This window comes from Cynocephalus volans, chromosome 11, assembly GCF_027409185.1.
Source record: "Cynocephalus volans isolate mCynVol1 chromosome 11, mCynVol1.pri, whole genome shotgun sequence".
Taxonomy (NCBI): Eukaryota; Metazoa; Chordata; class Mammalia; order Dermoptera; family Cynocephalidae; genus Cynocephalus; species Cynocephalus volans.
The window spans coordinates 110,063,272-110,088,390 of NC_084470.1; the positions used below are offsets into that span (position 1 = coordinate 110,063,272).

Below are 25,119 nucleotides of genomic sequence, written 5' to 3' on the forward strand. Positions count from 1 at the left end.
CAAGAAAGAAAGAACACATTTTCAGTCTAACAAATATTTATCCATATTACCACCAGCAGATTCTCACTATGAGAATTTTTAAAGCATATATTTTATAAAGATATGTAACATTCCAAGAAAAAAGACTTAATATGCAGGAAGGAATTGTGAGCAAGTAAACCAGCAGATGTGTGGATAAATATAGGTAAACATAATGTGAGGCGGATTTTAAAAAACAGCAAGGTACCATTAAATGGTCATTAAAAATAGCATTTAAGAGGAAGGGAAAAACTGAACTTTAGCCCCTCTAGCCATCCTGTCACAAATGACTGAAGGCAAAGGGCATGATGGTGACTGAGAAGCATTGTAGAGTTCACAGCCCATGGCACAAGCTCACTGAAGACTGAAACCTAATCATAGGACTATAGAACACTTCCTCTTCCTCCACACATTACCACCACACCGCTAAAGGCCTATTTAACAGAGTCCCTTTCAGCCAGTACATCTTATCTGATGTTCAACAAAAAATTACAAGGAATACTGAAAGGCAAAACACACAGTTTGAAGAGACAGAGCAAGCAAGACAGAACCAGACTCAAACATGGCAGGGATGCTGGAATTATCAGACGGGGAACTTAAAACAACTATAATTAATACACTAAGGGCTCTAGTGGAAAAAGTGGACAATATGCTAAAACACATGGGCAATTTAAGCAGAGAGATGGAAATCCTAAGAAAGAATCAAAATGAATTGCTAGTAATCAAAAACACTGTAACAGAAATGAAGAACATCTGATTGGCTCATTAGTAGACTGAGCATGGTTGAGGAATCTCTGAGCTTTGAATATGTGAATAAAAACTGTTAAAATAGAAAGGCAAAGAGAAAAATGACTCCCCAAAAGGAGCAGAATATATGAGAACTGTGGGACAACTACAAAAGATATAGATACATCTTTTTATGTATTTATATAATGTAATGGAACAATTAGAAAGAGAAGAAAGAGAAAAAGAAACAGAAGAAATATTTGAAACAATAATGGCTGAGAATGTCTCAAATTAATATCAGATATCAAATCACAAATCCAGGCAGCTCAGAGAACACTGAGCAGGATAAATGCCAGCCCCCGCAAATCCTACACCTAGGAATATCATATTCAAACTACAGAAAAAGAGAAAAAAATCTTAAAAGGATCAAATGGAAAAAAAACAAAAACAAAAGTACCTAACAAATAGAAGAGCAAAGACAAGAATTAAATCCTACTACTCAGAGAGTATATAAGTAGCAAGAGCAGAGTTAAATACACAGGTATTGAGGGAAAATAATCACCCACTTAGAATTCTGTATCTTGCAAAATTATCCTTCAAAAATGAAGGAGAAATAAAGATTTTCTTAGACAAACAAAAATTAAAGGAATTTGTTGCCAGTAGACCTGCCTTGCAAGAATGTCAAAAAGTTCTTCAGAGAGGGAAAAATATATAGGTCATTAAACTTGTATGTACATAAAGAAAGGAAGAACATTAGAGAAAAAAATATGTGAAGACCAAATATCAACTCTTATTTTTTAAATTCTTCATTGAACTAGCAGATAACAGTTTGTTCAAAATAATAACAACAATGTTTTAAATTATAGCTTATGTATGAGTGAAACAAATGACAGCAGTAACACAAGGGGCATCACAGACGATGCACCCCTCAACAGGCTGGGACCAGCCAGATGCAGAGAGCCCTTCCTAGGAAGCAGTTGCAGCCCCCTCACCCTTCAGGCAACACATCCACATTCATTGGGATCCTCCTGCTAAACCATTTGTAGACAACCTGCTTCTGGGCCAGGGTTTCTAGAATAGCAATTCTCTCACTGTGATCTGTTGAAAGTCAGTCCTTTATAAGGGTGTGTAAGAAGAAAAAGAGTGGGGTTATTTTTTTGTTTTTGTTTTTTTAAATGAATTTGAAGGAAAAAATAATAATACAGGGGCAGGAGGGAAGAACAAGGAATACTTTATTATTATTATAAGGTACTTACCCGACCCTTGAAGCTTTATAGTGTTGTTTAAAAGTGGACTTGGATTAGTTGTAAATGTATATACAAGCTCTAGGGCAACACCTAAAAAAGGAAAAAAGAATGATTTATATATACTAAGAAAGGAGAGAAAATGGAATCATATGAAAATGCTCAAACTCACAAAAGGCAGAGTAGAAGACAAAAATATAAACAAAGAACAAGGGCAATGAATAGAAAACAATATGGTTGATGTTAATCCAACTACATCAGTAATTATTTTGGACATCAGTGGTTTAAATGAACCAATTAGGCTATCTCTTATCTGGAAATTCCAGATGCTGCAAATTTCCCATGCTGCTCCTCAGATCCTGGGGTTGGATTCTGAGTCCCTGAAGGACTAGCAGGCACCAAGGTGAGCCCAGACTCATGTGGCACTGGGGACTCAGTCTAAGGCCTGGGAGGGAAGCACCCACAGGCCCAGCAGGTGCCAAGGTGAGTGAGATCCGTGTAGTACCAGGAGCTCAGACTAAGGCCTGGGAGGGAAGCTTCTATGGACTGAGCAGGTGATGAGTTGAGCCAAGACCCATGCAGCACTGGGGTCAGTCTAAGGCCCCAGAGGGAAGTGCCCACAGGCTCAGCAGGGTCCGAGTTGAGCCAAGACCTGCATGGTACCAGGGGCTCAATCTTAGGTGACAGAAGCCAGAACAAGAGCCAAGGTGGTGTAATATAGCCACCGCCATACCTACTGTCATCAAAAGGACAGTTTACCACCACAGTAGTAGCCAGGGCCATTCTACAGGAAACCTGGCACTCAATCAACTACATTGATATGACAAGACTCAACCAGTAGAGCCTGGAAATAGAGGAGAAAATCTTTATCCTCATAGCCAATCCCAGAGGAATAGAAGAAGCAAGTCTACTACCAGATGATCAAATATCAATGAAAATTTACTAGAACTACAAACAAACAAGAAGATATGACACCACTGAAGGAATATAGTAATGCTCAAATTTCAGACCCCATAGAACAGGGAATCCTTGAAATGTCTGAAAAGGAATTCTGAGCAATGATCTTAAGAAAACCCATAGAGATAAAAGAAGACTCAATTAGAGAACACATTGAAACAAGAAAATATACCCAGAATATGAAGGAGGAAATTTACAAAGAGATTAATACCTTAAAAAGTGTGTAGCAGAACTTCTAGAAATGAAAAATTCACTAAATCAAATAAAAAACACAACAGAGAGCTTGAGCAGCAGGCTAGAGCAAGCAGAAGAATTTCAGATATCAAAGATGGTTTTTTCAAAAGAACACAGACAGACAAAAAAAAAAGGAAAAAAGAATTAAAAATAACAAAGAAAATCTAGGAGAGATAGCAGACAACCTCAAGTGCTCTAGCATCCAAATTGTGGGTATTCCAGAAGGGGAGGAGAAAAGTAAAGGTAATGAAAACCTATTAAGAAAAACTTCCCATGTGTAGAAAGAGATGCAGATCTTCAGATCCAAGAAGCTCAAAGAGATTCAATCCAAAAAGATCCTCCTCAAGACACATTATGGTCAAATTTGCAAAGCTCCAAGACAGAATTCTAAAAGCAGCAAGAGAAAAGTGTCAAGTAACTTATAAAGGAATCTCCATCAGACTAACAGCAGACTTCTCAACTGAAACCCTACAGGCCAGAAGAAAGTGGAATGATATATTCAAAATACTAAAAGAAAAAAAATTGCCAGCAAAGAATTCTTTACCCAGCAAGTCTCTCTTTCAGAAATGAGGGAGAAACAGTGTATTTCCCAGACAAACAAAAATTGTGGGAGTTCACCACCACATGACCAGCCCTGCAACAGATTCTCAAGGGAGTACTTCATCTGGTATCTGAGTAATGATGATCACTATCACAAATTCACAAGAAAAAGCAAAACCTGCCATTAAAACAAAATGCCAGTGAGAAAGAGAAAGAAGCTAAATCATGTCATCTCAAATTTCCAACTAACTTTGTAGAAGAAAAGTAAGAGGAAGTAATGAACAAAAGGTATTTAAAACATCTAAAAAGAAAGCAATTAAATCACAGGAGTTAAACAATACCTGTTAATAACTACTGTAAATGTGAATGGGTTAAACTTCCCACTCAAAAGACACAGACTGACTGATTGTATTAAAAATCCATACTAAGTATATGCTGTCTTCAAGAGATGCACCTCAACTGTAGAGACACACACAGACTAAAAGTGAAGGGATGGAAAAAGTTACACCATGCAAATGGAAACCAAAAATGAGCAGGAGTAGCTATCTTATATTGGATAAAATAGATTTGAAACCAAAAAACATAAAAAGAGACAAAGAAGGACTCTATGTAATGATAAAAGGATCTATCCATCTAGAAGACAAAATAATCATAAATACGTATGCACCCAATACTGGAGCACCCAGATATGTAAAGCAAACACTCTTAGATCTAAAGAAAGAAATAGGCCCTAATATGTTAATAGTGGGTGACCTGAATACACTTCTCTCAGTACAGGACAGATCTTCCAGGCAACAAACCAACATGGACACAGGATTTAAACTACTGGATCTGGACGATATATACAGAACATTTCACCCAACAACTAAAGAATATACTTGCTTCTCATCAGCATGTGGAACATTCTCCAGGATAGACCAAATATTAGGTCACAAAGCTAGTCTCAGCAAATTTTAAAAAACTGAGATCATTCCAAGTATGTTTTCAGACCACAGTGGACTAAAACTGGAAATCAATAACAAGAAAAACCCTGGAAACTATACAAATACATGGAAACTAAACAATAGGCTCCTGAATGACCTACAGGTCTAAGAAGAAATTAAACAGGAAATCAAAAAATTTCTTGAAATTAATGAAAATAAAGACACATCATACCAGACCCTGTGGGATACTGAAAAAGTAGTACTAAGAGAAAAATTTACTGCAATAAATGCTTACATTGAAGGAATGGAAAGACTTCAAATAAACAACCTAATGCTATGCCTCAAAGAACTTGAAAAACAAAACAAACCAATACTAAATGTAATAGATGGAAAGAAATAATTAAGATCAAAGCAGAACTAAATGAAATAGGGACCCAAAAATGATAGAAAAGATCAAGAAAACACTAAGTTGGTTTTTTGAGAAGATAAATAAAGTAGACAAACTGTTAGCGAGGTTAACAAAAAAAAAAAAAAAAAAAAAAAGAGTGAGAGAAAAGACCCAAATAACAAAAATCAGAAATGAGAAGGGAGACATTACAACTGATACCACAGAAATACAAAGGATCATTAGGGGATAATATAAAAAACTGTATGACAACAAATATGAAAACCTGGAAGATACAGATAAGTTTCTGAACACATATAAACTTCCAAGATTGAACCAAGAAGAGATAAAAAACCTGAACAGACCAATCACAAGCAATGAGATTGAAGTGGTAATCAGTAATCTTCCAACAAAGAAAAGCACAGGTCTGGATGGCTTTACAGCTGAATTCTATCAAACCTTTAAAGAAGAATTAATACCAATTATTCTTAAACTATTCCAAAAAATTGAAACAGAAGCCATTCTTCTAAATTCATTCTGAGGCCAACATTACTATGATATGAAAACCAGATAAAGACACAACAACAACAACAACAAAATTACAGGCCAATATCCCTGATGAGCATAGATGCAAAAATCCTCAACAAAATATTAGCAGTCAGAATACAGCCACACATCAAAAAAATTATACAACATGATCAGGTGGGATTCATCCCAGGGATGCAAGGATGGTTTAACATACCAAAGTCAATAAATGTGATACATCACATCAACAAAATCAAGTATGAAAACCACATGATTATCTCAATAGACACTGAAAAAGCATGTGATAAGATTCAACATCCATTCATGATAAAGACTCTCAACAAATTGGGTAGAAATTATCTCCACACAATAAAAGCCATCTATGACAAGCCCACTGACAGTAGCATGCTGAATGGGGAAAAACTGAAGGCTTTTCCCTTAGGAACAAGACAAGGATGCCCACTCTCATCACTTCTATTTAACATAGCACTGGAGATATTAGCCAGAGCAGTCAGGCAAGAGAAAGAAATAAAGGGCATCCAGATTGGTAAAGATGAAGTCAAACTGTCCCTATTAGCAGATGATATGATACTATATAGAGAAAAGTCTGAAGACTCTATCAAAAATCTCCTAGAGCTGGTTAAAAATTTCAGTAGCATTGCAGGATACAAAATAAATGCCCCCAAATCAGTTGCACTTATATTCTACAATAACAAGCTAACAGAAAGAGAAATCAAGAAAGTAAGCCCATTTACAACAGTCACAAAAAAATAAAATACCTAGGAATCAATTTAACCAAGGAGTGTCCTAAAGCACAAAACAAAGTTCGCTACAATGAGAACTACAAACCACTACTGAAAGAAATTTAAAAAGACACAAAAAGATGGAAAGACAGATTGGAAAGAATTAACATTGTGAAAATGTCTGTACTACTCAAAGTGATCTACAGACTCAGTGCAATCCCCATCAAAATACCAAGGACATTCTTCACAGAAATAGAAAAAATAATCAACATTCATAAGGAACAACAAAAGACCCCGAATAGCCAAAGCAATCCTTAGCAAGAAAAACAAATCCAGAGACATAACACTACCTAAATTCAAATTATACTACAAAGTCATAGTAACCAAAACAGCATGGTACTGGCATAAAAATAGACACTTGGACCAGTGGAGCAGAATAGAGAACTCAGAAATCACCCCCCTCAGGCTTACAGACATCTGATGTTTGACAAAGGCAACAAAAGCATACATTAGGAAAAGACTGCCTCTTCAATAAGTGGTGCTGAGAAAATTGGATATCCATATGCAGAAGAATGAAACTGGACATGCACCTCTCGCCATATACTAAAATCAACTCAAAGTGGATTAAATAGTTAAGTACAAGACCTGAAACTGTAAAATTACTAGGAAAATGTAGGTGAAACCCTCCAGGTACTAGGTCTGGGCACAGACTTTATGAACACGAGCCCTAATGTACAAGCAACAAAAGAAAAAATAAACAAATGGGACTATATCAACTAAAAAGCTTCTGCATAGCAAAGAAAACAATCAACAGAGAGAAATGACAACCTATAGAGTGAGGGAAAATTTTTGCTAACTATGCGTGTGACAAGGGATTAATATCCATAATATATAAGGAACTCAAGCAAATACATAGTAAAAAAAACTCCAAATAATCCAATTAAAAAATGGGCAAAGTAGCTGAATAGACATTTTTCAGAGGAAGACATACAAATGGCCAACAAGTACATGAAAAAATGCTCAATATCACTAGTCATCAGGGAAATGCCAATCAAAACCACATTGAGATATCACTTCACCCCAGTTAGACTGCTATGATCAAGAAGACAAGAGTAACAAATGCTGGTGAGGGTACAAACACTCCTACACCATTGGTGGGATTATAAATTAGTACAACCACTATGGAAAACAGTATGGAGGTTTCTCAAACAGCTACAGATAGATCTTCAATACGATACAGCAATCCCACTTCTGGGTATATTCCCAAAGGAATGGAAATCATGTCAAAGGGATACTTGCACTCTCATGTTCATCATAGCTCTTTTTACAATAGCCAAGATATGGAACCAACCTAAATGTCCATCGATGGATGATTGGATAAGGAAAATGTGGTATATGTACACCATGGAGTACTACTCTATCATAAAAAAGAATGAAATTCTCCCATTTGCAGCAACATGGATGAGCTTAGAGACACTTATGTTGTGTGAAATAAGCAAAGCACAGAGGGATAAGTACCACATTTAATCATTCATAAGTGGGAGCTAAGAGAGAAAGAAGGAAGGAAAGAAAGACCACAGTAGTGTATTGGACTTGCAGAGGGCGAGAGCATATCTAGGGATACAAAGTGTAGTGTGGAAAGGGAGATGCGGAGTGAGGTTGGGAATAACTGGGTGGGGGACATGAATTATAACCACAATTTTTGGTAATGGGCATGCTGCTAGTATGGATCTGGCCATCACATCTTGGGCACAAGTGATGACAATCAGCTTTGTATCTCACAAATATTCATAACCAATAAAAAATTAATTTTTTAAAAAATGCACCAATTATAAGTCAGAAATTGTCAGAGTGGATCAAAAAACAGGACTCAACTTATCCTATAATGCTGACATTGCCCTAATACCAAAACTATGCAAAGACATTACAAAAAACAAATTCATAGAGGTAATGTGGACTCAAAGACTAGTTGTCCAATGACTTTGTTCATGTTACTTAACCTCTTTCATCTTCAGTTGTTAATCCAATAATAATCAAAGTAGCAGGCAATGTTTACTGAGGGCCAGCTATGTGACAGGCACTCAGATAAGTGCTTGGACTTTACAATGATATGAGGCTGGCGTTATTACTACCAAGTTATAAATGAGAAAAATAAGGCTTGAAGAAATACAGATAATTATACAAGAACAAGGGGCTAGCAAATCAAAGAACAGAAACGAAATGACTGAGGCCTAGTGGATTCAATGAAATGACCCACATTTTTTTTCTTTTTTCCTAGCTATTTCCTCACCACTATACTAATGAGATGAAATGACCCATTTTAAATGCTTAACATAGTGTCCACACATCAAGAGTACACACTTCTTGCAACTTTTCACAGTGGCCTTTTTACAGTTAGTGAGCAGCAGTGCCAGTAATTAAACAAAGCTGTCTGAATTCCACCCTATATCTAATCTCAAACTTCTGATTCTATGAAATTAAATTGATTTGCTTTTCTATTAATTATACATTTGTCTATCTTAAATATTTCAATATAATTTTTCTGCAATGTAATAACATTATTTAAGAATCTATCAGTAATATATCTTCTGTATTAAGAATTCATGCTACTTCTAAAGACAGAGTGGAGGTATAACCATTATTACATTCATGATTACTGTGTACATTTACAGTCCTACTGTGAAGATTGATCATTTGCTAGCTTTATTCATTCAGCAAACATTTATTAAATGCCTTCTATGTGTACAGCACTATACAGCCATTGTATCTAGATTACAGATGCAAGTATTTGAAAATATTGAAAAACCTTCATTTGTGAAATTTAAAAAAGATTCCCTGGCAGACACTAATTACTATAATAAATAGAGATGACTGTAGTGTAAATAAAATCATTAAGGCTGACAATTAGTAATTAGCAAATAATATAAATATCATAGACTTTTTTTAAAAGAAAAATTTAAATGTAGTGATGTTAATGAAAGGATTTTTTTATTTACTAATGTAGTACTCAAGTCTATCACTAGACAAAATTTCTAGTATAAAATGGCTTTATATCCAAATAGTAACTCCAATGCCTTTTACCTCAGCTAAATTTAGAGCAACAGTAAAAATTTAAAGATAGCAATAATGCATTATGTTTCTTAACATATGAATCCATATATGTGTGATACGTATTCTTTTGAAGAGGTGCATGTAAAGAACATGTTAATATAATGAATCCATGTTTTTCTTCATTGGGTTGCTTTATAGAACAGTGCTGGTTATCCCTACAAATGTGATCTCTATGCCAGGCCATATTTTTGCATTATCTATAGGGTTAAATTACTATGGTTGCAGTAAAATAGAATTGCTTTGATCCTGCCACTATCCACGAACTTGAACAAACCTTAAAGTTCTCCTTTTGGATTCTTAGGGGTACCGGTTATGTCCACATGTGTCTTTCCTACTGAGTGCCCTGAATGAGTCCCATAACTAAAGAGGAAGAAGGAATGAAGAAGATCAGGAAGGCCAAAGGAGAAATCAAATACCAAATAGCATATAGTATTCAAAATTAATGAATAAGACTTCAGGGTCCCTCGTGCAAATGGTTCCATTTCATTCAACCACTAGACACAGTTAGGTCTGTATTCACAAGGCAGGCAGTGAGGAACTCGCATTTTAAAAGTGCATGGACTATCAGTTACACTTATACATAAATATGTAGACTGAAGGATTATCCAAATAATTCTGTCTACCACCTTTATTTTTCCAAACATACATTTTGTTTCACATGTTATTAAAATTTGTTTTATTGGATGATTTTCTAATACTCTATTTAACTTTGTCTGTGGAATTACTGATTAGTCATTGCTTGAATTAGAAAGTTTCTAAAAGTAGCCACCACATATTAGTTGTTGAAATGTTAGATAGGGGGTCTATATAGAGTATTTATGATCATTGTATTGTCACCTATGTTTGATTAGTATTGTCCAATCGTATTAGTAGTTATTTCATTTATGCTATTAATTTCAGTACCTGGAGAGTGGGTAAGTATATTGTATCTGTAGACACTTTAATTATATAAGAATTTCTAGCCAGGGGAATGATAATTACCGAGAAAAGAATATGTCAGTGAAGGATAAATACATGATCATTTCTGTCTTCTCAATGGCAAAGCATGGTAATTGTTTTGGATGTGCTAAATAAAATTACATAATAATAGTTAAAAATCCACAGGTAAACTAATACTGCATGTACCTTTAAACCTTCGATGTTACTATTCAATTAAATGCTAGTCCCATTAGGGTACAGTCCTGTAACATGCCATAAATACAAAGACTATTAGGTCACTCACTCATGCATTTATCAAATATTTACTGGTTACCTAGCATGTGTAAAGCACTGAGATGTTTTCTGTCTAGATTCTCTCTGTAGTTGGGAGCTTTTTCTGTGTTCTTTCTCCCTCCATATCTATTATTGATGATAAATTAACACGTTAGTCTAACATTACCTTTGCCATTGGAGCACTGGAGATACAATGGAAGACTTCTATTAGAAAAAACTTATACTAGAACACTAAAGTTTTTATGTTTATAAAGACGATTTCTCTCTTTACCAGACAAAAGAAATTACACTGAACCTGTGTCATTTGAATTACAATTGAACAGCTACGTCCAGAGGAAAGGGGAAGCCATGAATAGAGCCTGAACACAATTATTATTATTAGATTTAGGTTCTTACAATTTCCAAATTGTGTGGCTGGCTGCTACTGATGAGAAAGGAAAAAATTTAAAGACATTCACAGGGTCTCCAATTCATTTAGGTCATTTGAGAATAGTTTAACAAATTACCTCCTTTAGTTCAGTAAGTACATAGTACTACACTGGCCTCTAAAAGGTGAGGATTTTATAATCTCTCACTTTGAAGCCTTCGTCCCCTTCTCACACAGGCAGGGGCTGCCTACCTACTTTGAATTTTGCAGCCTGGAGTGGAATGACTTCACCCTTGGGTCTCCAGTGCTCTTTTGTCCAGTTTAGACTCTGAGCAGAAAGTAAGGATGGACGGAGCCACAGTGGATCCACTCAACCCCTCTCCCTTTCAGAGATCACATTTTTATCCCTGGAGCTAGTATAACACGGTGATTAGGAGTAAGGGCTCTGAACAACTTCTAGATATATGAATTGAGTGCCTAATATGTTCTAGGGCTTCCTCTAGGCACTGGGAATATATAGCAATATATAAAAAATAACAAACGTTGCTGTCCTCAGAAATTTTTACATTCTAGTTTGCATTGTGGTAGGTGACCTTGGAAAATTATGAAATTTCTTTCTCTATTCCTCAGTTTTCTTATCTGTAAAATGGAGGTAATAGCAACTCCTACTTCATGCATTGTTGGAAAGATTTATCTGGTAATAATAAAGTACCTAGGTCTAACACAACAAGTCTCAGCTGTTCTTATTGCATTGAAAGCATTGCCTAGAAAGAAACTCGTGGGCATTTTTTGTTGAAGGTAGAAAGGAAAGTAATTTTCTCTCTCTCTTTTTTTTGCTAGAGACAGGAATGAAGGATATAAATTCACTGATGCAAATGTGTTCTTGGTGTGTCACCCATTCATTTATTTACCCACTCATTCATGCATTAATTCGTTCATTCTCTTAGTAGATATTTACTGAGCAATTACAATGTTCTATGCATTATGCTGGGATTCATTAGATCGATAAAATCTAATTCCTGCTTGAAGAAGCTCAGAATCTAATAAGAAAAACTGATAAGCAAATGAACTATTATAATACTCTATGATAATAGCAATGACTTGAAAAGTAGAGACAAAATGCTATTTTTGCTAATAAAAGCTTTACAAAATAAGACAACACCCCTAGCTGTCCTTTGTGCCCCTAAACTTTTAGCCCATATGGTACATAGTAGACTTAAGAAAAAATAAAGGATGGTTTAATTTGTTTACCATTATTGGGGAATTCATGTAAATTTCAAGATGTGATTTTTTTAAAATAAACATTTAAAAAATATTTTAGTCTATTTTTTGGAATCATTCAAATTTTTTTTCACTTCTCTGTTTTCTTTACCTGTGAATTTTGAGGACAATTTGGATCATGGTCATGATTATGAACTTAAACTTCCAAAAGGAATTGATCTGTTGGACACTAAGAGCTCCCTGTGAGTTAACTTGCAGGAAGACCTCCTTCCCCTGTACCCAACCTTTTCATGGACGTTTATGTATCTTTGAGTAAGAGCACATTTTCTTCCTCTTTTCTTTGAAGATACGATAAGTGATTGAATAAATGAGTTGCTCCTACAGTTAAATTACTTAAAATTTTCCTTCATGTAAGTTGGTACTTTTTCTGTATATTTGAAGATATTAAGAAATAAATGATCAAAATTGAGACTGATGGGAGTAAAGTTGATAAAAACGCTTTGAGGCCTGTGGATTATCTTTGAAAGATTGTCTTTGCTAGTCTGTAATAGTAACAAAAGAACACTGAATTCCAGTTTAATGATCCAGAAGAGAGAAATGTCAGTGTGCATTATTAGAATATAATGTAGTAAAATAAATTTCATCAGTGTCTTCTAGATTCAATGATTATTGTTTGGTTTTCCTACCTGAACATGTCAAAGTATTTGGCTGCAACTTAGTGGAGTTGATTAATAGCCTTTAAGAAGCTATCAAAAGGAAAGCAGTTGAATGAATCAGTGATAAAGGTCCTTGACCCTGACATAGCCATTGCCTAGTCTTATAATTTGAGCATCCAGGGATATATCAGGGGGAATCCAGTTGTTACAGAAGAAACTGCAACATAATTGAAAGTGACAAATGATCAACTGAAGATTGGAAAAACATGAAATTGAAAACCATTTGCTTCAGGAGCTGCATAAAATATATGACATACACATATTTCTAGATTTTAAATAAAACTTTAAAATCGTTGAGATAAAAGATAGATGAAAATTATGAAAATTAAAAATTTACTCATAGTGTACATACTAATTATTATTTCTTCCATTTTGTCATGGTTCTCCTTGTATTATCTGAAAGGAATTGTAAAGAAACAATTATGGGACCAAAAATTTAGTAGTTTTATGAAACTTTATTATCAAAGGACAGATTATAAAGTATCCCTTTTCTTTTATCTGTCATTGAAATCCACACAAAATGATAATAGCAAAGTATTCTGCTTGGATCAAAGGCCATAAAATTGGTGTCAGTGTGTCATTTAAGTTGTGTATGTTTTAAATCAAATTTAAAACAGAAATCTAAGCACCATTTCTCAAAATATTTGCTTCTCTATATTAATCTCATTGTTTTGAAAAAAATGTATCTTTTGAAAATCATACTGTTTACTGTTAATTCATAAACTCTTTAAGCCTACATTGTACTCAAAAAGAGTCATTTTATTTGTAGTTTCTCGCTCATTTGTATATAATTTAAAACTGGAAAATTTTAATTTTCTTAGTGAAATATGACATGGAAATGGCATATAATTTTCTTGTAACCATCTAAGCAGTTGCATTTCATTTGCCCTCAATTTTTAAAATATGTCATGAAAAATGTAGACTGTGGAAAAAGCAAAGTTATAAAAAGTAAAAGTCATCTGTAATCTTACCACCCAAACATAACCTTGACAAATGTTCTTAGTTTATATATTTTCAGGCCTTATATTATTGTTATTATAAACAAATCTGTATCATCTGTCTCTGTCTTCTTAAAGTTGTATTTCTATATCCATACCTCTAGATGATTCTACCTTTATCTAGAAAATAAGAGTATACTTCACATGTTATTTTTAACTTGGTTTTAATATTCAAACTGTATTATGAATATTTTCTTATATTAACAGTTATAAATATTTGCATTGTATATCTTTCAAGCTATATGACATTTTTTTAAAACCATGTCCTAACTTTTGGGTATTTAACTTGTTTCCTTCTCTTCACTATTATGAACACCCCAGTATAAGAAATCTTTTTCAAATAGTTTTAAAAACTTGCTTTTCTGAATTTCCAGTGGAATGTCTGGGCCCAAGGGAATGTACACATGTATTGCTTTTAATAGGAATGAATAAATTGCCATCCTAGGAGTAGTGTCTGCACTAGTCTTTTCTACAAATTCTTGCTACCCTTGTATTATAATAATTTTTAAAAATATTTTAATTTGAGAGTTGCAAAATGATAGCAATGCATATTTTCTTCAGGAAAACATGAAATGTTACCCATGTTTCTGTAGGTTTTTAATTCTCCACAAAAGGAAGGACAGCCATTTTCAGTAAATAGTTGGGAGAACCAAAACCACTCCATTAAATCAGTGGCAAAATTCCCCTTTTGTTTTAAACATTAAGGAGGCCAGGATTGTGTCTTTGGAGAATTGATATGGCATTTAGTCCAGTCTTATTTACAATAAGGCTTTTTAATAAATGCTTTAGGTTTAAAGATCATAATCAAAAAGCAAAACTGTTTTCTTCATAGAAATATCAAAGGAATGCTTTTTCTGGATTTACTCTACTAACTCTTGTAGACAACGTCCCAAACTCACACAGCCACAGTTGCTTGTAAAAGATAAACTGCATCTGTAATTAGTGTGACAGGGCCACAGGTTCCATAGCATCATTTCCACCAACTTTTAGTGAAGAAAGCACAACTTAAATAACAAAAACACCACTGTTGAGTGAGTAAATTCTTCAATTGGAATACTTGGAAGTAAAGCCAAAAAAAAAAAAAAAATAGGCTTAGGGCATTTTTTATAGCAAAACTTTGCCTTTGGCCAAGGTTTTACAATGGAATAGAGTTTTTAAAATATGGGGAATAAAATTAATTGCATGGCTAATTGACCTGGGGAAGAGAACTTAAGGAGCTAATTTCTCTCCTTCAAATCCAAGGAGTCAGAAAGTGAGTTTTCATCTGTTCTTCCATTTATCCAATTAGGACATATTTCCCCTACACATAGAGCTACTAGAAGAAGTAAGAGTTATATCCTTATATCTGGTGGCTTCTAGGAAGTGTAGATAAGGCCACCTCTGCAGTTATAGCTACAGATGATAAAATTAACCAGAAAGGAATTTGGGTCATGAATTTTGGTCATAAATTGCTCCCTGCTCCACTCCATAGGCCACCCTATTAAGGTTACAGTCAATATATTGCATAGGGACAGTCATATACTGCTGGTGCCACTTGAACATGAGATTAACACCTCTGTTGGATTTTTACCCTTTCTTTCTTCTTCCTCCTCTTGCATCTTGTCACTTGCAGATTTCTAATGTATAATATCTGCCAGTCTTTGATTTGGGCATTATATAAATATTAATACTTATCCTAAGATTTTTTTGAGTCAATAATAAGATAGTGTGGTACATTATCTTCCTCTTAGAGATAAAGAAACAAATTCATAAAGGTAATGTGGACTCAAAGACTAGTTGTCCAATGACATTGTTCATGTTACTTAACCTCTTTCATCTTCAGTTGTTAATCCAATAATAATCGAAGTAGTAGGCAATGTTTACTGAGGGCCAAATATGTGACAGACACTCGGATAAGTGCTTGGACTTTACAATGATATGAGGCTGGCATTATTACTACCAAGTTTAAATGAGAAAAATAATGCTTGAAGAAATACAGATAATTATACAAAAACAAGGGGCTAGCAAATCAAAGAACAGAAACGAAATGACTGAGGCCTAGTGGATGCAATGAAATGACCCACTTTTTTTTCCTTTTTTCCTAGCTATTTCCTCACCACTATACTAATGAGATGAAATGACCCATTTTAAATGCTTAACATAGTGTCCACATATCAAGAGTACACACTTCTTGCAACTTTTCACAGTGGCCTTTTTACAGTTAGTGAGCAGCAGTGCCAGTAATTGAACGAAGCTGTCTGAATTCCACCCTATATCAAATCTCAAAATTCTGATTCTATGAAATTAAATTGATTTGCATATGGTTATTGCTGGTGAAGGGAAACTTAAAGAGGTCAATTCCCCCACTTAAAATTTTTTGGTCAAAGACCTGTAGTTGACAATATTCTAATGATTGCTACATATCTTTTATGAAATGAGTTTCATTTTATATTTGTAAGTGATTCATTGCAAATCATCTCATACCAGCCGAATATGAAGATTTTACATAAATATTACCCAGTCTGAGAATTGTTCCCATTGTGTTTCCTTTCTAAATGCCCTCAGGAATGATTTTCTTTGGACATTAATATCATTGTTAGATGTGAATTTTCAGTTAACAGCCTAGAAATTGTCTGTTATGCCCCTACTGTGTGAATGACATAGGGAGTATAAAAATCAGTACCTTGCATTTCTTGGAAGATACATGTGAGTAAATCAGTCATTACCATTCAAAGTGATAGGAGCAAGATCAAGGTCTTAACAGAGTTTTGTAGGAGAAGAGAAAAGGGATACCTATCCTAGCTCAAAAGGTTAGAAGTGGCTTTGGGAAAAAAGAATCTTCATCACTCTTAAAAGAATATTACATAGATTTTAAAATTGAACAAAATATAATGATACACATTCCTCATCAATCATTAAAATGCAGCATTACCTGATGTGAAAAATATGACATAGTCTTTACATTCTTATTCTCTCTCTCTTTTATCTTTTTCTCCCCAGCTAAGTAGAAAAAACTCGCTTTGTTTTCAGGCTAAAACTGTCAGAATGCCATTAAACAGCAACACATTAGACAATCAAAATGTTATTATTTCCTTCTCTTTAAAAATATTAAAGAAAGAAATTGCTTAACTATAAACTAGTGGGGAAAAATATTGGCAAAAAATGCTTTTGACTATAGTTCCAATGATTATAAATATGTCAAACTGTTCTAAAATCATCAATATGTATTAAAGAAAATAGTACAAGAGAATGACCTTATTGTCCCAATATCAAAATAATTTTTAACAATGATAAAAAACAAAGAGCAAAGAACCATTATTATGAATAGGCAGTGAGACATTATTTTACATGGTTTGACTCTCTTGATTCATAATTTAATATGTGGCTTTGGCATACCTTGGGCACTATGGGAAGCCACAATAAGTGTTTCACAGCAAATGAAGTGTGAGAAAAATAATTTCTAGAAATCCTGGTATTTATTTATATATTTAGATCTTATCTTGAATCAATCATACTTTACATGAAATATAACTTAATAGAATGTAACAGGTTTTAGTGTGTGTACAAGATGAGAATTTTCTGGTCATTCAGATATTAAAATTAAACTTATAAATAGATATTTATTAACTGTTAAAATTTTAAAGTTTATTTTAATAAGTCTTTATAAAAACATATAGCAATTTCATTTGTGAATATAAATGTAAAACTCCTATATAATTTTTTACTAAGTATTATTCACCGTTAGTGATGCTGAGTTTATACTAAGAATGCAAGCATAGATTCTAATTAACCTGTTAACCTAATACATAATTTCTCAATTCAGTAGGTCAAACAATTAAATGAGAACATTTAATAAAATTGACAATGTATTATCAAAAAGTTTACGTAAATTTATCTTGGTTGTTTTGGGACAGAGATGATGTCTTCGTTAAAATAATAAAAATTATCGACCTGAAATCAATAGTCAACATCATTAGGAAAGTTCTAACATTAAAGAACTTTCACAGAAGTCAGAAAAAAAGACAAATATGCCTACCATCACCACTATACCTACCATATAAATTAACCATTATGCTGAAAATTCTAGCTAATAAAATAGAGGAAAATAAAATAAATATGTGTTAAAAATTAGAAACTAAATCTTCACTGTCTTACAGGCAAAAGGGAAATTTAAGTATATGATAAGATCTGTAAAATCAATAAGGAAAAGTGAATATGCAAAAGAAAAATGAGTAATTTTCTCAAAAAGGACTATAATATTACTAAGAGCTAGAGGAGAAATATTTGGCTTTACTAGTAAATGAAGGCATACATACTAAAATAGCAATTACTATTTTTTCTAGAATCAAAATAGCAAAGAGATAATTATTAATTATAGTTTTAATATGAGTAGAACACAAGAAAATGGACATTCTCGGGTATCGCTGGTGGGAGTATAAATGAGTTCAATTTTTCTGGAAGGAATTTAGCCTTATTTAATAAAATATTTTAAAATGTTTATATTACTTCATCATATGATTTCATCTCTTATAATTCTCTTAATACTCAGAATCATCCATAACACCTCCCAAAAATAAAATTGGAAAAAACTAAATGTATAATTGCATAATGGTTGAATGTTTATAAATAATATGAGAAATAATTCAGTTAAATACACAATATTTAAGGATATAGTGCAATGTAATAATACGGATTACACACAAACACATTCCGAATTTTGAAAAGGAAAAATGTACACATATACAAGTTTTGGAAGACATTATCTCGTGTTAATATTTTGGCTTATCATTTGGAAGTCAAATTATTAGTGATTTTTATTTTCTACTTTATTTTATAAAAGGGTAATTTTATTAAGTATATTATTATGCTAAACTCAGTTCAGGGGAGTTGTTACTTAAATCTATGAAAAACTTTCTTGCTTAGTCCATAAATTGTTTTTATATTAGAAAGTTAAAGTCACTAATTTAAAAAATATTTCCAGCTTTAGTTGTACAGAAAAGGCCTGTAACGTGATTTAATTCTGATATGAATGAATTTCAGTTACTGTAGTTTAGTAACTATTTACCAGGAGTTTAGACTATTACCAATCTTCCAATAACATGGATCAGGTATCGGTTATCATGGTATATGACTGTGAGCAGTTACATAAACAAACTTTGCTGCTGGGTCTTTAGTCTGCAAATTACTATGTAAGTAACAGATGCACATCATGATCAGTGACCAGTCATGTCTCTTCTTTCAAAGTCTGTCGGTGTTTGGTCACATCCATGATTTGGTTTATTAACCGACAGAGAAGCTGTGATTGTGCTATCTCCTTGTCAGTGATAAACCATGTGACACTTTACAAACACGGACATTTGAAAAAGGGGAATTGGCTAACAACGATGAAAGTGCTGCAGGGAAAGAAAATCCTGCAAATGAAATTCAAATGGAACATAAGTGGAATTATAGAAGAAATAGTTAATCACTGCCGCAGTTTGAGACTCTAGATATGCAGCCGGAGCAACTTAACGAAGGGGAATCTAAATAAGGAAGAGGATGAAGATGTCCCAGAAGAAGTGACACCAACAAAAACCTCACGCTAGAGAAATTATCAGAGATGTTTCACAGCATGAAAAGTACAAAGGTTAAAATGTTGGAAGCTGGTCCAAACTTAGAAAGAAGGATGACAATTCGCCAAGGCATAGAAGAGATGCTTGTTCAGTATGATAAATGATCGGACCAGAGGAAGGCAAGTGTTGGTCAAAGGACTCTTGAATATTTTTTACAAAGTTATAAAACAATGTACTGCTCCATGTTTGTAATATTTTAAATTACAGAATATTAGGTAGTAAATTAGTTTTACTATTTTTTATTTCCCTTTACATTTATAACCAAGAGTGGGGAGTTTTTAATGTTTTGACAAGTTTTTAAAGTACTGGAGCAATCATAACTTCTCCCATTGATTATTAAAAGGGCTTTGCGTGGTTTCATCTTGCATGGTCACTGTTACAGGTCTTCCTTACCATGCCTGTAATATGCTTTTTTTCTGATTTAGAAAACATTTTTCAAAATAATACAGTAGCTGGCTTTTTACCCTTACATCTAGTGAAAGTGACTGATGTATAAATAAAAAGAAAAAAATAATAGCTTTATATTTCTTTTTTGTTCTGATCTTACTTTATTGTTCTAGTGTGATCGCTGCTTGCCTCTTTATAATGACAAGCCTTTCCGCCAAGGTGATCAAGTTCACGCATTCAATTGTAAACCTTGTCACTGCAACAGTCATTCCAGAAGCTGCCACTACAACATCTCCCTGGACCCATTTCCTTTTGAGCACCAGCGCGGGGGAGGAGGAGTTTGTGATGACTGTGAACATAACACTACAGGTAACTAGCAAGTAATAAATCACTGACTTGTAATGTGATGCCTGTGTTTTATCTACAATGCATATTATTTTAAATTATGTTATTGCTGTCTTAGTTAAGAATGTGCTTTCATACTGTTAAATTTGAAAACCATACCTGGTTCGTCAAATCTCATTAATTCCAAATCATTAGGTCATTTTCAGATACTCGGATAACTCAGGAATGCTTAGTTTGAGTTATACTCAGTACACTTTAAGTTTCCTTGTTCACCTTTATCTTCCATTGTGTCTGCATTCTCACATGGAAATGTTTATGTTTATTCATATTTGGCATGGTAATATTCTGGTAATATTCTTTTTAAAAATGCGAATGAAATGCAAAAAATGATAACCAAAATTTTGTTCTAAACCCATAAAGCATTTTGACTATTCATTGAAAATTACTATTTTGTGAAGGGCCAGTATGTTAAAAGTAGACATAGGCAACATTTGAATTTGTAAAATATAATGGCCCGAGTCTGACGGGTTTGAAAGTGCTGCTCTGAAGCATGAATAAATTTACTAGATAATTGTTGATAATTTTGGAATGTCAAGAGAACTTGGCTAGGTGCTGGGGATAAGAACATGAACAAGATAATGTATTTTCCTGTCTCTGGATTACTGTGTAGTGGGAAAGGCAGACTATTCAAAGAATAATTGCAAAGTTGTTTGATGAGAGCTAAGACAGGGCAAGTACAGTAGGAGTTAACCAGGTGAAGGAGTCAGAGGGAGCAGAATTAGGGTGGTGAACTAAGTGTTCCACTAAGGAAAACACATTGTGCGGTGACCTAGAGGATAGAGAAACATGGCACCTTTGAAGAACTGGTGGAGGGGCAATGGCTGGTGGTAAGAAAAATGCTAGGAGAGAGAAGGCAGGGGCCAGATCGCAGAGGGCTCTGTAAGCCATGATAAAGAGTTTGGCTCTTATCCTAAGGTCAATGAGATGCCACTTAAGGGTTTTATACAGAAAAGGGACATATCAGTTTTGTGTTTGTAAAAGATCCATCTGGTGGTAAAGTGGAGAATGGATTGGAGAGGATCAAGGGTGGTTTGGGAAAACCAGTTAGTAGAGTGTTGCTAGTTCTCCAGCTGAGAAATAATGTTAAAATATATTGAAGGGGATGTGGATAGAGAGAAGTGGATCCAAGAGATATTTAGGATGACAAGGGCATCATTTTGTGGGCAAGGTGTAGGGAAAGGAAGAAAGAAGAGTCAGGACTGATACCTAACGTTCCAGCTTGAGCAACACAGAAGGATCAAGCTAAGGAAGAAGATGGCAAATCCTATTTTGACATGTTCACTGTGTATTTCCAAGCGATGTAGGAGAAACTCTCCCGTGGGCTGTGGGAAACACAGTTCTGAAGCTTCTTTCTTCAAGGAAAGCTTTTCATGATGCCTCTAAAACTATCAGAATCATCTACACACTTTAGTGGTGACTTAGGCTTACCACAGTTTGTAAATGTGTATTTGTTCCTATTATTATTTGATTAAGATTCATCTCACCTGCTAGACTATAAGAAAGCACTGTGAAAGAGATGCAACACGTATGTGCATTTTGCTCACTACTGTATTCCTCAGCACTTGGCACAGTATTTGGAACATGATAATCACTCAATAAATATTCATTGAATGATAAATAAAGGAGAGATATCTAGATTATATAGAGAGATTTGGGAGTCATCAGCATATGTAAATGGAAATATTCTGGAAATATTATAAATCCACTTAATTTTTAATTAGTCCATAGCCAATATCCATCAGAATGTGAGTGTTCACTTGATTATTGCCTTAGTCTTCTAATGACGGGCCAACTTCAGCAATATTTGAGCAGAGTGCATAATGTTTAAAGGGGGGATTGATAACCTTGAGTTGTATTTCAGCTTATTTCTGTGGTCTTATATGCTACTCACATTCACTTTAAAAACTCCTTGCAGTTTAGGTTTTTCTCTTATATAAAATGGCAAGGGAAAAATTCCAATTAATAAATTGTGAACTATGGGAATTACCTGATATATCTAATATGTTAGGCTATTCTAATATTTAATATAAAACTTATTTGGTATATTTAAATGTAATGATTTTCTATTTTGATATTTGAAATGAAAAATAATGGCCACTAACAGAAGCACTGACTTTTAATCATGTTAACTATAGAATAATCAATTTATTAACAGCAGTCTCCTATTTTGTAAGATCTAGTTGTGGAAAAATATTTCTAATACTGCATACCCACTTGCTTCCAAGTATGTTAGCATCATCTACCACATATGTGGAAATTTCTCATATTCGACTTAGATTAAGCACCTGGCCCTAGAAATAAAGTTTTAAGCATAGAAACAAACTCTTTCAAAACGTTTTGGGCCCCTACGAGGCACAGCTTTTTAGAAGTGTGGTTTTAGATAACAGATGGGAGTTTAATGAAGTAAAGCGCAGTTTGTAACAGGTTCACTGTTTCATATGCTCTGGATCACTAAATTGGCAGGTAGAGATGAAAGGTGCATTAAAATGGACATCCCGAAAATTATAGAATTCCCTCAAAGGAATACAGTCTTTAATTTTGAATTATGCAGCTGATTTTAATGAATTGGAAGTCATAATGCATAACCTTTCCCTGGTGCAGGAAGGAACTGTGAGCTGTGCAAGGAATACTTTTTCCAACAAGTTGGTACAGATCCTTCCGCCATGGATGTTTGCAAACCCTGTGATTGTGATAAAGTTGGCACTAGAAACAGTAGCCTCTTGTGTGATCAGGTGAGTTCTTTCTCAGTATTGAAGGTAAAGAATTACTCTCTCTGCCAGAAACGAATCTGGGAGATCTTCTGCCAGTGGGAATGAAGAATATATTAACCAGAAAGTCCTCTGTGTGTGTTTGCATCTCAAAGGGATGGTTTCTTTAGGAGTGTTCTTGCTCAGTTTTTAGTGTGAACGTGAAATACAGGACTACTTAGGTGGTCCTTTGCTTATAAGAAAGGTTCATTTTAGTTTTAATCTTGCAAATATCAAAAAAGTTGGAAGATGGAGGTTTCGAGTAAACTGGGAAGTAAATGGAATATTTATTGGGGAATTAATGTTAATAAATGACATTAATAAACAAGAACAATTTCCCCCTAAATTCCACAGAAAATAGTACAACAAGAGTCACGTGTAGATGCAAATGGATATTGTGATAACTTTACTTCTAAATTTCTTATTCTTACTTCATCTCAACTCAAAAGTACAATGGATTTTTGTAAGTTTCTAAGCATTGTTTAATCACCTATATCATAAATATTAATGTCTGACTTACATAAACACAGATTCTAACTAACCTGGGTCCCTATATGCTATTGGAAGCATTTCTGCTTTCTTTTTCAAGTAGCTCCATGTTTAAATGTCACATCTTCAGGTGAAGTTTTCACCTGTTTGATAGTTTGTGAAAATAGGTAAAGGGAAAATTTACTTTGAAGAATCAGTTCAATGATTGTATCCATTTTTACTAATTACATATTCTGCTATAAATAGTTGAGAATACAGTGGCTAGTAGCATAAGCCACAATCCACTTACAGAACATCTGTTAAAAAGTTATGGTGTGAACACAGTAAGTTCAAGACAAATTATCTTTGTCTTATAACTTTCAGCATGCATTTAAAACTGCTTTCCCCAATTGGTAAAAGGCCACCAAAATCAATTACATTGTATAACGATAAATCAAATCAATCAATCAATCTATCTCCTTTCCCAAATAAAAGACAAATATAATCCAGGACAAAATATGGAATTAAAAACCTTTGGAGTAAACATAGTGTGTTAATAAGAGAACATTATATGCTTCACTGGAAAGCTGAAGAGTAGAAGAATAATTAACAAAGTCAATTTCTACAATTTTTACTTTATAATATTGAGGGACTATTTTCTCAGAAAGTCATACTACATTTTTTTCATATCCTGATTAGTAAAATCTGACTGCATCTTTATATATCTCATCTTTATGTATTTGCCCTGAATTTTCAGCATGCTTGTGTTTTACCAATCATTCAACTCTCAACTTAAGTATTGATATACCTTTTGAGATATCTTTGCTGACCACCCATTAGAGAACATTCTCAAGTCATTGTCTTTCACATCACCTGATGTTATTTTCATTGTAGCCTTTATGAAATTAATTTGTTTACCTTTTTCTTTTCTCTGTCCAACATAAACAGAACTGTTTCAGCTGTATATAAAGCACCCAATAAATATTTGTTGAATAAATGTTGAATGAATAAAGAGAGATTCTGTCTGAGCACCAATCTCATAGTCAGATTGTCATTTAGAATGGTCCTTAAAATAAGCGGAGCATTATGTAAAATTTTCACTTAACATTTTTTCTTTCTTACAATCTAAGGTCAAATAACTTTGGCATGTAGTATTGAAAGACTGTGAACTAACATTCTACCTCCCGGAGTCTCATTTAAGTGTCATAATCCATGTGAATTAAAGTGCAGAGGATTTGTCTCAACTCAAACGTCCAGGAAATTAAAACATGATTTTTTAAACTCAAATTTATATTTCAAGTCCATTTCACTCGGGTGGTAGACAATTTTGAGTTGTTCAGTGCTTGTAATATTTAACAACTGAGTATCTGAGGAAAAAAAAAAAACCCACCATTGGCAATTTTAAGCTACCACGAATGAAATGTTATTTTAAGCTACCACGAATGAAAGCTTAATGTCTTAAGCTTCCACATGGAACTGGGAAGATATGTGCTTAATCTGATCTTATGAGCCAGTGCAGACTGCTTCCGTGTACTACTGACTCTAGATCTTTCTCCACCTCTCATGGTGGATAACTAATTCTGAGTGTAGGGTATCAACTA

General features: G+C 33.9%; 1 protein-coding gene across 1 annotated transcript in view; it reads left to right on the forward strand.

The window, feature by feature from the left end:
• USH2A (usherin) overlaps positions 1–25,119 on the forward strand; it is a 763,885-nt gene that overhangs the window by 98,702 nt on the left and 640,064 nt on the right. Inside the window, exons 9-10 of the mRNA XM_063114845.1 lie at positions 20,072–20,267; positions 22,905–23,035. Of these exons, the coding sequence (XP_062970915.1) occupies positions 20,072–20,267; positions 22,905–23,035 (327 nt within the window). The remainder of the gene's footprint in view (positions 1–20,071; positions 20,268–22,904; positions 23,036–25,119) is intronic.